This window comes from Pristiophorus japonicus, chromosome 8 (assembly GCF_044704955.1).
Source record: "Pristiophorus japonicus isolate sPriJap1 chromosome 8, sPriJap1.hap1, whole genome shotgun sequence".
NCBI classification, from domain to species: domain Eukaryota; kingdom Metazoa; phylum Chordata; class Chondrichthyes; family Pristiophoridae; genus Pristiophorus; species Pristiophorus japonicus.
The window spans coordinates 218,350,289-218,362,986 of NC_091984.1; the positions used below are offsets into that span (position 1 = coordinate 218,350,289).

Sequence of the window (12,698 nt, forward strand, 5' to 3'; positions counted from 1 at the left end):
TTGGTTAAAAATCTATCTATCTGTGACTTGAATACATTCAATGAGCTAGCCTCAACTGCTTCCTTGGGCAGAGAATTCCACAGATTCACAACCCTCTGGGAGAAGAAGTTCCTTCTCAACTTGGTTTTAAATTGGCTCCCCCATATTTTGAGGCTGTGCCCCATAGTTCTAGTCTCCCCGACCAGTGGAAACAACCTCTCTGCCTCTATCTTGTCTATCCCTTTCATTATTTTAAATGTTTCTATAAGATCAGCCCTCATCCTTCTGAACTCCAACGAGTAAAGACCCAGTCTACTCAATCTATCATCATAAGGTAACCCCCTCATCTCCGGAATCAGCCTAGTGAATCATCTCTGTACCCCCTCCAAAGCTAGTATATCTTTCCTTAAGTAAGGTGACCAAAACTGCATGCAGTACTCCAGGTGCGGCCTCACCAATACCCTGTACAGTTGCAGCAGGACCTCTCTGCTTTTGTACTCCATCCCTCTCGCAATGAAGGCCAACACTCCATTTGCCTTCCTGATTACCTGCTGCACCTGCAAACTAACTTTTTGGGATTCATGCACAAGGACCCCCAGGTCCCTCTGCACCGCAGCATGTTGTAATTTCTCCCCATTCAAATAATATTCCCTTTTAATGTTTTTTTCCCAAGGTGGATGACCTCGCATTTTCCGACATTGTATTCCATCTGCCAAACCTTAGCCCATTCGCTTAACCTATCTAAATCTCTTTGCAGCCTCTCTATGTCCTCTACACCACCCGCTTTCCCACTAATCTTTGTGTCATCTGCAAATTTTGTTACACTACACTCTGTCCCCTTTTCCAGGTCATCTTCCCAGGCTAATTCTCAGACTAATGTCCTTGGCAGACATATGGCTACCCTCTGCTTAAAAGAGGCATTGTCCCTGTTATCTCCTGTGGCTGGAACATCGTGGCCTCCTCTTGTTGTTTCTGTGAGCTGTCTATATAAATCTTGTGGGTGTTCTTATCTCCTAAGAGAATTTCTCTGACCTTAGTGTTTCTGCCTAATTCAGCTATTCTACCATGAACGCATTTTAAACCATACTCTCAGTCGTTCTTACTTTATTTTTGTTATATATGTAGACTTTTATTTACTCTGTACAGCCACCAGAGGGCTCATCCCCTAGAGTCCCAAAGGATCCCATAATCCCTTGGGAGCGCAGTTATTTAAGGAGGCTTCACAGGTTGGAGAAGCACCTGCAATAAAAGACTACGGTCACACTTTACTTTGAGCTCACAGTGTTCAGTCTGACTCTTTCTCCATACACAACAACTGGCGATGAGATACAGATAGCAAACCCAAAGATGCAGAGAACAGTGGGCATCCTGGAAAAATTTTCAGAGGGAGATGATTGGGAAACTTTTGTGGAGCGACTCGACGAATACTTCGTGGCCAACGAGCTAGATGGGGAAGAGAGCGATGCCAACTGAAGGGCGATCCTCCTCACCGTCTGTGGGGCACCAACGTATGGCCTCATGCAGAATCTGCTCACTCCAGCAGAAATCGTACGACGATTTCTGCACACTGGCCCGAGAGCATTTGAACCCGAAGGAAAGCGTTCTGATGGCGAGGTACCGGTTCTACACCTACAAAAGGTCTGAAGGCCAGGAAGTGGCGAGTTATGTCGCCGAGCAAAGACGCCTTGCAGGACATTGCGAATTTGAAGGACATTTGGAGCACATGCTCAGAGACTTTATCGTACTTGGCATTGGCCATGAAACTATACTTCGCAAACTTTTGACTGTAGAGACCCCAACCTTGAGTAAGGCCATAGCGATAGCTCAGGCTTTCATTGCCACCAATACAATACGAAGCAAATCTTTCAGCACACAAGTGCTGCTACAAGTACTGTGAACAAAGTGATGTTATTTTCGAATCGTAACGTACAGGGCAGGTCACACATACCTGCAGCTGCACATCCCCAGAAGATTCAGAGTCCACCATCAAGACCATTAACACCTTGTTGGGGCTGCGGGGGTGATCATCGTTTCTGTTGTGTTTCTGTAAAGCATGCACTCCCATGTTCCACCACCAGGGAGCTCATCCCCTGAAGTCCCAAGGTATAAGCCGGCCCCTAAGGCCTGTTCCTCACTCTGGAGTGTCTTATTAAAGACTGAGGTCACTGTTACTGTAACCTCCCTGTGTGCAGGCTCATCTGTGTTAGGAGTACAATAGTTTGCATTCATGCCGATTCAAAGGGTATGTTTGCAAGGGGTGTGGAACAATGGGACACCTCCAACGAGTGTGCAGTTGAGCTGCTAAGCCTGTTAAACCTGCAAACCATCATATTGCAGAGGACGACAGATCCACGGAGGATCACGACGAACCAGAGCCTCAGATAGAGGAGACAAGAGGTGCATGGGGTGCATACATTCACCACGAATTGTCCCCCGATAATGCTGAATGTTGAACTAAATGGACTCCCCGTGTCAATGGAGCTGGACATGGGCGCGAGCCAGTCCAACATGGGCAAAAAGAATTTCGAAAGGTTGTGGTGCAACAAGGCCTCAAGGCCAATCTTAACTCCAGTTTGCAGGAAACTAAGAATTTACATGAAAGAACTGATTCCTATAATCGGCAGTGCTACCGTAAAGGTCTCCTATGATGGAGCGGTGCACAAGCGACCACTCTGGGTGGTACCGGGCGATGGTCCCATGCTGCTCGGCAGGAGCAGGCTGGGAAAGATACTGGCTGGGACGACGTCCGAATGCTATTGCCCGCTGACGACACTTCGTGTGCTCAGGTTTTAAACAAATTTCCTTCGCTGTTTGAACTAGGCATCGGGAAATTCCAAGGAGCAAAGTGCAGATCCACCTAATTCCGGGGGCACGACCCATCCATCACAAGGCGAGAGCAGTACCGTACATGATGAGAGAAAGGGTAGAGATCGAGGTAGACCGGCTGCAAAGAGAGGGCATCATTTCACCGATCGAGTTCAGCGAGTGGGCCAGTCCTATTGTCCCAGTCCTCAAGGGAGACGGCACCATCAGAATCTGTGGCAATTACAAAGTAACTATCAATCGTTTCTCCCTGCAGGACCAATACCCACTACCAAAGACCGATGACCTCGTTGCAACACTGGCGGGAGGAAAGACGTTCATGAAGCTGGATCTGACTTCAGCCTACATGACGCAGGAACTGGAGGAATCATCAAAGGCCCCCACCTGTATCAACACGCACAAGGGCCTTTTTGTTTATAACAGATGCCCGTTTGGAATCCAATCAGCAGCGGCCATTCCAGAGAAACATGGAAAATATACTGAAGTCAGTCCCGCACACCGTGGTCTTCCAGGATGACATCTTTGATTACAGGTCGGAGCACATTCGAGCACCTGCAGAACCTGGAGGAGGTTCTTAGTCGATTCCACCGCGTGGGGCTCAGGTTAAAATGCTCGAAGTGCATTTTCCTGGTGTCTGAAGTGGAGTTCTTGGGAAGGAAGATTGCGGTGGACGGCATCAGGCCCACCAACGCGAAGACGGAGGCAATTGAGAACCCACCGAGGCCACAGAATGTGACGGAGCTGCGATCATTTCTGGGACTCCTGAACTGCTTTGGTAACTTCTTACCAGGTCTCAGCACCTTGCTAGACCCTCTACATGTCTTACTACAAAAAGGGGGCGAAGGGGTTTGGGGCAAAAGCCAAGAAAATGCCTTTGTAAAAGCGAGAAAATTGTTATGCTCAAACAAATTGCTTGTGTTGTATTATCCATGTAAGCGTTTGGTACCAGCATGTGATGCGTCGTCATATGGCGTTGAGTGTGTATTGCAACAAGCTAATGATTTCGGGAAACTGCAACCGGTTGCTTATGCATCCAGGAGTCTGTCTAAGGCCGAGAGAGCATACAGCATGATTGAAAAAGAAGCGTTAGAGTATATCTACGGGGCAAAGAAAATGCACCAATACCTGTTTGGGCTAAAATTCGACTTGGAAAGACCATAAGTCACTTATATCTCTGTTTTCCGAGAGTAAAGGGATAAATAACAATGCATTGGCCCGCATCCAGAGATGGGCGCTCACGTTGTCCACATATAACTATGCCATCCACCACAGGCCAGGCACAGAAAACTGCGCCAATGCTCTCAGTAGGCTGCAATTGCACACCACGGGGGTGGAAATGGTGCAGTCCGCAGATTTAGCCATGGTTATGGAAGCATTTGAGAGAGAGCAATCAACCGTCACTGCCTGGCAGATCAAAGCCAGGACCCCTTATTATCTCTCGTCAAAATCTGTGTGTTTCACGGGAGCTGGTCCAATGTCCCAGTGGAAATGCAGGAAGAGATAAAGCCGTTCCAGCGGCGCAAAGATGAAATGTCTATACAGGCAGATTGCCTTCTGTGGGGCAATCGAGTAGTGGTCTCCAAGAAGGGCAGAGACACCTTCATCAATGACCTCCACAGTACTCACTCAGGCATCGTAATGATGAAAGCGATAGCCAGATCCCACGTCTGGTGGCCTGGTATCGATTCCGACTTAGAGTCCTGCGTTCACAGATGTAATACATGCTCGCAATTAAGCAATGTACCCAGGGAGGCGCTGCTAAGTCTATGGTCTTGGCCCTCCAAACCGTGGTCTAGGATACACGTCGACTATGCAGGCCCGTTCTTGGGTAAAATGTTCCTTATGGTTGTAGACACGTACTCCAAGTGAATTGAATGTGAGTAATGTCGGCTAGCACGTGAAAGCCTGTGGGCCATGTTTGCCACACACGGCTTACCCGATGTCCTGGTGAGCAACATCGGGCCATGTTTTACCAGTGCTGAGTTCAAATAATTCATGACCTGTAATGGGATCAAACATGTCACATCTGCCCCGTTTAAACCAGCGTCCAATGGTCAGGCAGAGAGAGCAGTGCAAACGATCAAGCAAGGCTTGAAGAGGGTAACTGAAGGCTCACTGCGTACTCGCATATTCTGAGACCCCACTTACTCACTGGGATCCCACCTGTCATGTATGTAACACCACTGTATTACTGTATACACTCAACCTAGATGCACATCTTGACCACAAAGGGTGAACTTGTGGGAGACACTACTGACCTGATCTCCCAGGTATAAAAAGGGAGGTCCCATGCAGGGTCATCGTCTTTGGAGTCCTGTGACTAAAGGGTTAAGGTCACAGAGTGACCTTGTCTCCAGAATGTGCCTCGTGTGGTTTCATACTGTAGAGTAAGGACTTTACATTGGCGACGAGAAACGGGAATTCACAACCCACGAGAATGGCCACCGGTAGCACAGAGGAACGGTACCGTGTTGGGGAAGACTGGGACGATTTTGTCGAGAGGCTTCAGCAAAGCTTCGTTATGAAAGAATGGCTGGGGGATGCAGCGGCCGACAAGCAAAGGGCTCATCTTTTGACCAGCTGCGGACCAAAGACTTACGCGCTCATGAAGGACTTACTAGCACCCGAAAAGCCGGCGGACAAAACCTTTGAAGAACTTAGCAAATTGATCGGGGAGCACCTGAAACCAGCGAGTAGCATACATATGGCCCGACACAGATTCTACACCCATCAACGTCGTGAAGGACAGAGCATACCGGACTTCGTAGCGGACCTCAGGCATTTGGCCAGCCACTGTAAGTTCACAGACGCCTGCAGGGGGGAGATGCTAAGGGACTTCTTTATCGAGGGCATCGGTCATGCGGGAATTTTCCGCAAATTAATTGAGACCAAGGATTTGACCTTGGAAGCGGCGGCGTTGTTAGCTCAAACTTTCATGGCGGGGGAGGAAGAGGCGAAAATAATATACGCGCGCAATTCTGCCTCTAACGCGGCGATGGATCAGGGAGTCAACATGATCAATGCGATTCAGAGCCCCGCAGGCAGGCAGTCCGACACTCCCCAGGCAGCAATAGACCCCAGAGTAGGACTTCAACAGGGACAATGGCAGGCTGAACAGACATTCACGCCATCACAGTGGACAATGCGGATGGGGCCATTGACCCCCACTAATAGGTTACTTAAGAGCAATCAAAGGGACAGTCAGCGCGGAATGCCTGGCCATAGTCCCTTTGTTCCCAACAATGGAAACTTTAACTCATGCTGGAGGTGTGGGGGAAAACACTTAGCTTGATCTTGCAGATTTCAACAGTTTGTCTGCAGGATCTGCAATCTCAGTGGCCACTTAACTCAAATGTGCAGGAACTCTGCAACCAGACTAATATATGAGGTGGATGGACCAGAAGAGGGTTCTTTGAGGCAGGATGACTTTTGGGGCAAATTGATGGACACCGAGGTTCAGCAGGTCCATATGGCGAATATTCACAGTTCATACACCAAAACGCCACCAATGATGATGAGGGTTTTATTAAATGGTATCCCAGTATGCATGGAACTGGACACTGGGGCCAGCCACTCACTCATGGGCGTTCAGCAATTTGAGAAGCTATGGCCATGTAAAGCCAGTGGACTCAAATTAACATGTATTGAGACACAACTACGGACTTACACTAAAGAAATCATTCCGGTGCTAGGCAGTGCAATGTTGGCTGTCACGCACAATGGGTTAGTGAATCGGCTGCCACTCTGGATTGTCCCGGGCAACGGTCCCGCACTGTTGGGGAGGAGCTGGTTAGCCAAGATGAACTGGAAATGGGGGGATGTTCACGCCATGTCATCTGTGAAGTGAAGTTTGTGCTCACAAGTCCTACAACAATTCAATTCACTATTCCAACCTGGCGTCGGGACTTTCAAAGGCACTAAAGTAGTGATACACATCACCCCGACGCCAGGCCAATGCACCACAAAACCAGAGCGGTGCCGTATGTGATGCGGGAAAAAATCGAGAGCGAATTGGGCCGGCTGTTGAGAGAGGTCATCATCATCTCGCCTGTTGAATTCAGCGATTGGGCGAGCCCCATCGTTCCCGTCCTAAAAGCGGATGGCTCTGTCAGGATCTGTGGCGACTACAAGGCCACCATCAATCAGGTGTCCCTACAAGACCAATACCCATTCCCGAGAGCAGAGGACCTCTTCGCCACGCTGGCAGGCGACAAGCTGTTCACCAAGTTGGACCTCACTTCAGCCTATACGACCCAGGAACTGGCCGACAAATCTAAACTACTGACCACCATCACCACGCACAAGGGACTGTTCGCTTATAACAGGTGCCCGTTTGGCATTCGATCAGCGGCTGCAATTTTTCAACGAAAAATGGAAAGCCTGCTTAAATCCATTCCTGGAACAATCATATTCCAGGGCGACATCCTCATCATGGGTCGAGACACCGAGGAACACCTCCACAACTTGGAGGAGGTGCTACGCCGACTGGATCGGGTAGGCCTGCGACTCAAGCAGTCTAAATGTGTATTCTTAGCTCCTGAGGTTGAGTTTCTGGGCAGGAGAGTTGCTGCAGATGGGATTCGGCCCACCAAATTCAAAACAGAGGTGATTCGACGAGCACCCAGGCCCTGCAACACATCGGAATTGCGTTCATTCCTGGGACTGTTGAACTATTTTGGGAACTTTCTGCCGAACTTGAGCATGTTGTTGGAGCCGCTACACGTGCTCCTGCGTAATGGTTGTGATTGGTTTTGGGGGGGGGAATGTCAGGAACGGGCTTTTGATCGGGCGCGAAACCTACTTTGTTCAAACAAGTTGTTGACCCTGTATGACACCTGAAAAAAATTGATTCTGACATGTGATGCATCGTCCTATGGGGTTGGGTGCGTGTTGGAGCAGAGCAATGCTGAGGATCAACTATAACCTGTGGCTTATGCCTCCAGGTCGCTCTCTCAAGCAGAACGGGGATATGGGATGGTCGAGAAGGAAGCGTTGCATGTATCTATGGTGTAAAAAAAATGCATCAGTACCTCTTTGGTGGGAAGTTTGAATTAGAGACGGACCACAAGCCATCAACATCCCTGTTGTCAGACAGCAAGGCTATCAAGGCCAACGCATCAGCTCGCATACAGCGATGGGCTCTCATGCTGGCTGCTTGTGACTACTCCATCCGGCACCGGCCCAGCACTGAAAATTGCGCTGATGCGCTCAGCAGGCTTCCATTGGCCACCACTGAGGGGGCAGCGGAGCAAAGCGCTGAGATGGTCATGGCTGTCGATGTCTTTGACAGCGCAGGCTCCCCCATCACAGCCCGCCAGATCAAAATCTGGACAAACAGAGATCCCCTCCTATCCCTGATTAAGAAATGTGTCCTGACTGGGGATTGGGCGCCCGCACACAGAGCATGCCCTGAGGAGGTCAGACCGTTCCACAGACAGAGGGATGAGCTCTCCATCCAAGCCGACTGCCTACTATGGGGCAGCCGGGTAGTTATGCACCAGAAGGGCAGAGAGGCATTCATCAGGGTACTCCACAGCGAGCACTCAGGCATTGTGCTGATGAAGGCCATTGCCCAGTCACATGTTTGGTGGCCTGGAATTGATTCAGACCTGGATCACTGTGTTCGCAGGTGCATGACGTATGCCCAGCTGGATAATACCCCCAGGGAGGCCCCGCTCAGCCCATGGCCCTGGCCCACCAGGCCATGGTCACGCATTCATGTTGACTACGTGGGCCCATTCATGGGAAAGATGTTCCTTATTGTAGTAGATACGTACTCGAAATGGATCGAGTGCATCATTCTGAATTGATGCACATCATCCACCACCGTGGAAAGCCTACGTGCGATCTTTGCAACCCATGGCTTGCCAGGCATCCTGGTTAGTGATAATGGCCCATGTTTCACAAGCTACGAATTCCGGGAGTTTATAGCGGGCAATGGCATCAACCACGTCAGGACTGCGCCGTTCAAGCCGGCCTCCAATGGCCAGGCAGAACGTGCGGTCCAAATCATTAAGCAAGGTATGCTCAGGATTCAAGGACCCTCCCTACAATGCTGCCTATCGTGCCTCCTGCTGGCCTATAGATCTCAACCGCACTGGCTCACGGGGGTCCCGCCCACAGAGCTACTAATGAAACGGACACTCAAAACTCAGTTGCCCCTCATTCACCCAGTCCTGACCGACATAGTTGAGGGCAAGCGCAAGTCACAAAACGAGTACCATGACCGTAATTCGAGGGAGAGATGTAAAGAAATAAATGATCCTGTATTCGTCCTCAATCACGCCATGGGGCCCAAATGGCTTGAGGGTACTATAATTGACAAAGAGGGGAATAGGGTTATCGTGGTAAAGCTCAACAATGGTCAGATATGCCGTAAGCATCTGGACCAAGTTAAAAAAAAGGTTCAGCATCGACACGGAGGAACCTGAAGAAGACCATGAGAAGACCAGTGAATGAGCAACAAGAGCATTCAGAAGAATGCACAGTCCCTGCGGTCAGCCCGGACAGGCCGGAATCACCACAGGTGACAGACACTCACGTTAGTGTCCAACAACCAGAGCCCCAACTGCGGCGCTGCATGAGGGAGCGTAGACCACCTGAAAGGCTAAACCTATGAACCCAATAAGACTTTGTGGGGGGGGGGGGGGAGATGATGTCATGTATGTAATACCACTGTATTACTGTATACACTCAACCTAGATGCACACCTTGACCACAAGTGGTGAACTTGTGGGAGACACTCCTTACCTGAACTCCCAGGTATAAAAAGGGAGGTCCCACGCAGGGTCATCATCTTTGGAGTCCTGTGAATAAAGAGTTAAGGTCATAGAGTGACCTGGTCTCCAGAATGTGCCTCGTGTGGTATCATACTGTAAAATAAGGACTTTACACCACCTGCTGAACTGTTCATGAAAAGAGGACTTAAGCAAGGCTCTCGTTAGTTCACCCTGATCTACATGAACAGGTAGAGAGCAGGCGACTTCAACAAAGTGCATACTATGATATCGCAAATGTGTCATGCAAAATTGAGATTAACGATCCTGTATTTGTGTTGAACTATGGACAAGGTCCCAAGTGGCTTCCCAGCACTGTCAAGGCCAAAGACGGGAGCAGGGTGTTTCGGGTCAAACTTTCAAATGGACTCATTCACCGGAAACAAATCAAACTCAGATTCACGGACTATCCTGAGCAACCCACCTTAGAACCTACCTTTTTTGATCCCCCAACATACACGCCAGTGGCAACCGACACTACGGTTGACCATGAAGCAGAACCCATCATCCACAGCAGCCCTGCAGGGCCTAACACACCAGGCAGCCCAGCACGGCCTGCGGCACAGCAACCCAGCGAGGGCCCAACAAATGATTCAACACCAGCTTTCACACCGAGACGATCAACCAGGGCAAGAAGGGCCCCAGATCGACTCACATTGTAAATAGTTACACTATTGACTTTGGGGGGGGGGGAGGGGGGGGGAAGTGTTGTTATATTAGTGGACTTGTATTTACTCTGTACAGCCACCAGAAGGCTCATCCCCTGGAGTCCCAAGGGATCCATAATCCCTTGGGAGCACAAGTATTTAATGAGACTTCACAGGTTGGAGAGGCACTCTGGAGACCTGCAATAAAAGACTAAGGTCACACTTCACTTTGAGCTCAGTGTTCAGTCTGACTCTTTCTCCATACACAACAATTTTAATTACACGGAATTAATTTCGCGCTAATTAAGGTTTTTCACTTTTACACTGAGCATTATCTTATGAAGGTCCTGTTTTTGGTACCAGCTTCCTGAGCCATTCATTGGTGACATTCACAATATGGGCGGACTTCCAGTAGAACTGAACTCCATATCGCATCAATTGCTTACATCTATAGGGTGCAAATGAAATAAGAATTGGGCCTGTGTGACAGCTTTGCTGAGTTGGTGGTGTGTTTCCCTTTAAATTAGATTTGATCAAATTTCAGATCACTCAAGATTAATGCCATTGGTGATCCACTAGTTTAAATGAAAAAGTAAACTGTACAGACTATAGAGCTGCTGTAGTTTTGTCTCTAAGTGTTTGCGATTCTCTTAGTTAGATGCCAAGACACTGTTATTAGGTGCCTCAATATCAGCCACTTAATAAACACATGGTTGGAATAAATCATCTGAAACTGTTTTAAATATGGATCTCTCATGTAACGTACATGAATTCACAGACAATTCACTTACAGATGTTTAAGAGACAGAAACAACAATAAAGCGTTTAGATTTGTATCCAAAGTAACAGTTTTATTTTCAGGTGACATTAGATATTTTGACACATGCACAGTCCAGGCTTGATACATTCTGTTGCTGTAAAACACTAAACACTCTGACTAAAACATTCCTAGACTGAACACATACACATCTCCTGTCACAATGTAAGGCTAAAGAAATAATTTGCAGAATATCTAACATTACTGTTAACTGAAGAAAGAAAATCTGAGTTAAGCATTTTTTCCATTCATTATTTTAACAATGATTTTGGGTAAATTTCTGTGCTCAACAAGGCGAAGTGTCCCCTACTGCACCAATGTGACATTTCTCCATTTCTCACACCAACCATCTTGTTGCATCCCTCAGTGACATTGCCAATTATTGCGGAATTAAGAGTTACTTTTGTGCTGTGAGCTCCTGCTCACTAGATCAGCACTGAGATTCACCCAACCTATTTCATATAGGATCCTGACAGCCAGCAGGCTGAGGGGCTTTTACTCCATCAAGTTGGGCCTAATTTGAATTCAGGTCCCAAAGAAAAGTGTCTAATAGACTGCTCGCTCATTTAAAAAATATATATTTTTCTGTCCCTTTTTAAATTTCCCACCCCATGCCTTGTACAGCACATCTCTCACTAGTTATGAGTGGAGGCAGTAGCCTGCTCAGTCACCATGAACCTTCCACCATTATATAGTAAAGTAGACAAGACGAGAATGATCTCCAAAGTATCATTGACAAGTTACTGACCGTGCGACACTTAAACTCATAGAAATTGCATCATTAGGAACAAGATGAATGGATTTTTAAAATAGTTATTTCTGTAACATTTGACATTCATTCCATATTTGTACTCTCAGAGTTAACCACCCCGTAGACGTAGCAGGAGAAAGATGGTGCCCTGAGACTGAATGTTGTAGTCGGAGAGCGACCGACCATCTTCCAGCTGTTTCCCCTCATACATCAGGCGCTGCTGGTCGGCTGGGACTCCCTCCTGCCGTTGTACTCGTGCTCTAAAAGCCTGAACAGTCTCAGAGGGCAGAACTTCGTGTGTAGATATTTTCCCCTTCTCGTTCTTCAGGAATATCTGCATGCGCTCCTCGTTCTTGACGATCAGCATGATACCGTCGCTGGGATAGACACTGTAGTCGGACAGCCTCCTGTCGTCCTTCAGCTCCACGCTGCTCCCGTTCTGCACCACCAGACGCTGTTGGAACTTGGGTACCCCGGTCTTTTCAGATATTTTCATCTTGAGAGTCGACACTTGGATGGAAGGATCGATCTCAAGTTCGATAAACTCACCGGTCATAAACTTCACCTGGAGTCTCATCTTGTCAAATTGCTGTTGAGAAATGAACAGGACGTCAGTGACGGGCACACTGTGTTTTGTATATCAGTCAGAGAACACAAGTTTAAACAGGCAACACTTTGTACCAGACATTGGCAGCATCTAGGGAACTACTCTATTGTGTGCTCTGAACCTGCAATACTCCCAAATCCCAACCCAATCAAACACCCTATCAATGTTTTATTCCCAGTCGGAGCAATACTCCTCACAAAGCCTCAGACTGCTGAAAACACTCAGCAGGTCAGACAGCATCAGTGCACAGATCCGATGAGTTCATGTTTCAGATATAAACACTTTGTCAGAACTGGAA

The 12,698-nt window shown here is 48.2% G+C and overlaps 1 protein-coding gene across 2 annotated transcripts in view; it reads right to left on the reverse strand.

Annotated features, from left to right (window-relative positions):
- The window catches only part of LOC139269001 (polyubiquitin-B-like), a 39,509-nt gene extending 27,139 nt beyond the window's left edge, over positions 1–12,370 (reverse strand). Inside the window, exons 1-2 of one of the 2 annotated variants that reach the window (XM_070887923.1) lie at positions 11,908–12,370; positions 478–484 (exon numbers count right to left, since the gene is read on the reverse strand). In XM_070887923.1, the coding sequence (XP_070744024.1) occupies positions 478–484; positions 11,908–12,370 (470 nt within the window). The remainder of the gene's footprint in view (positions 1–477; positions 485–11,907) is intronic. The other variant, XM_070887924.1, reaches the window with a different exon arrangement.
- Positions 12,371–12,698: the final 328 nt, after the last annotated feature.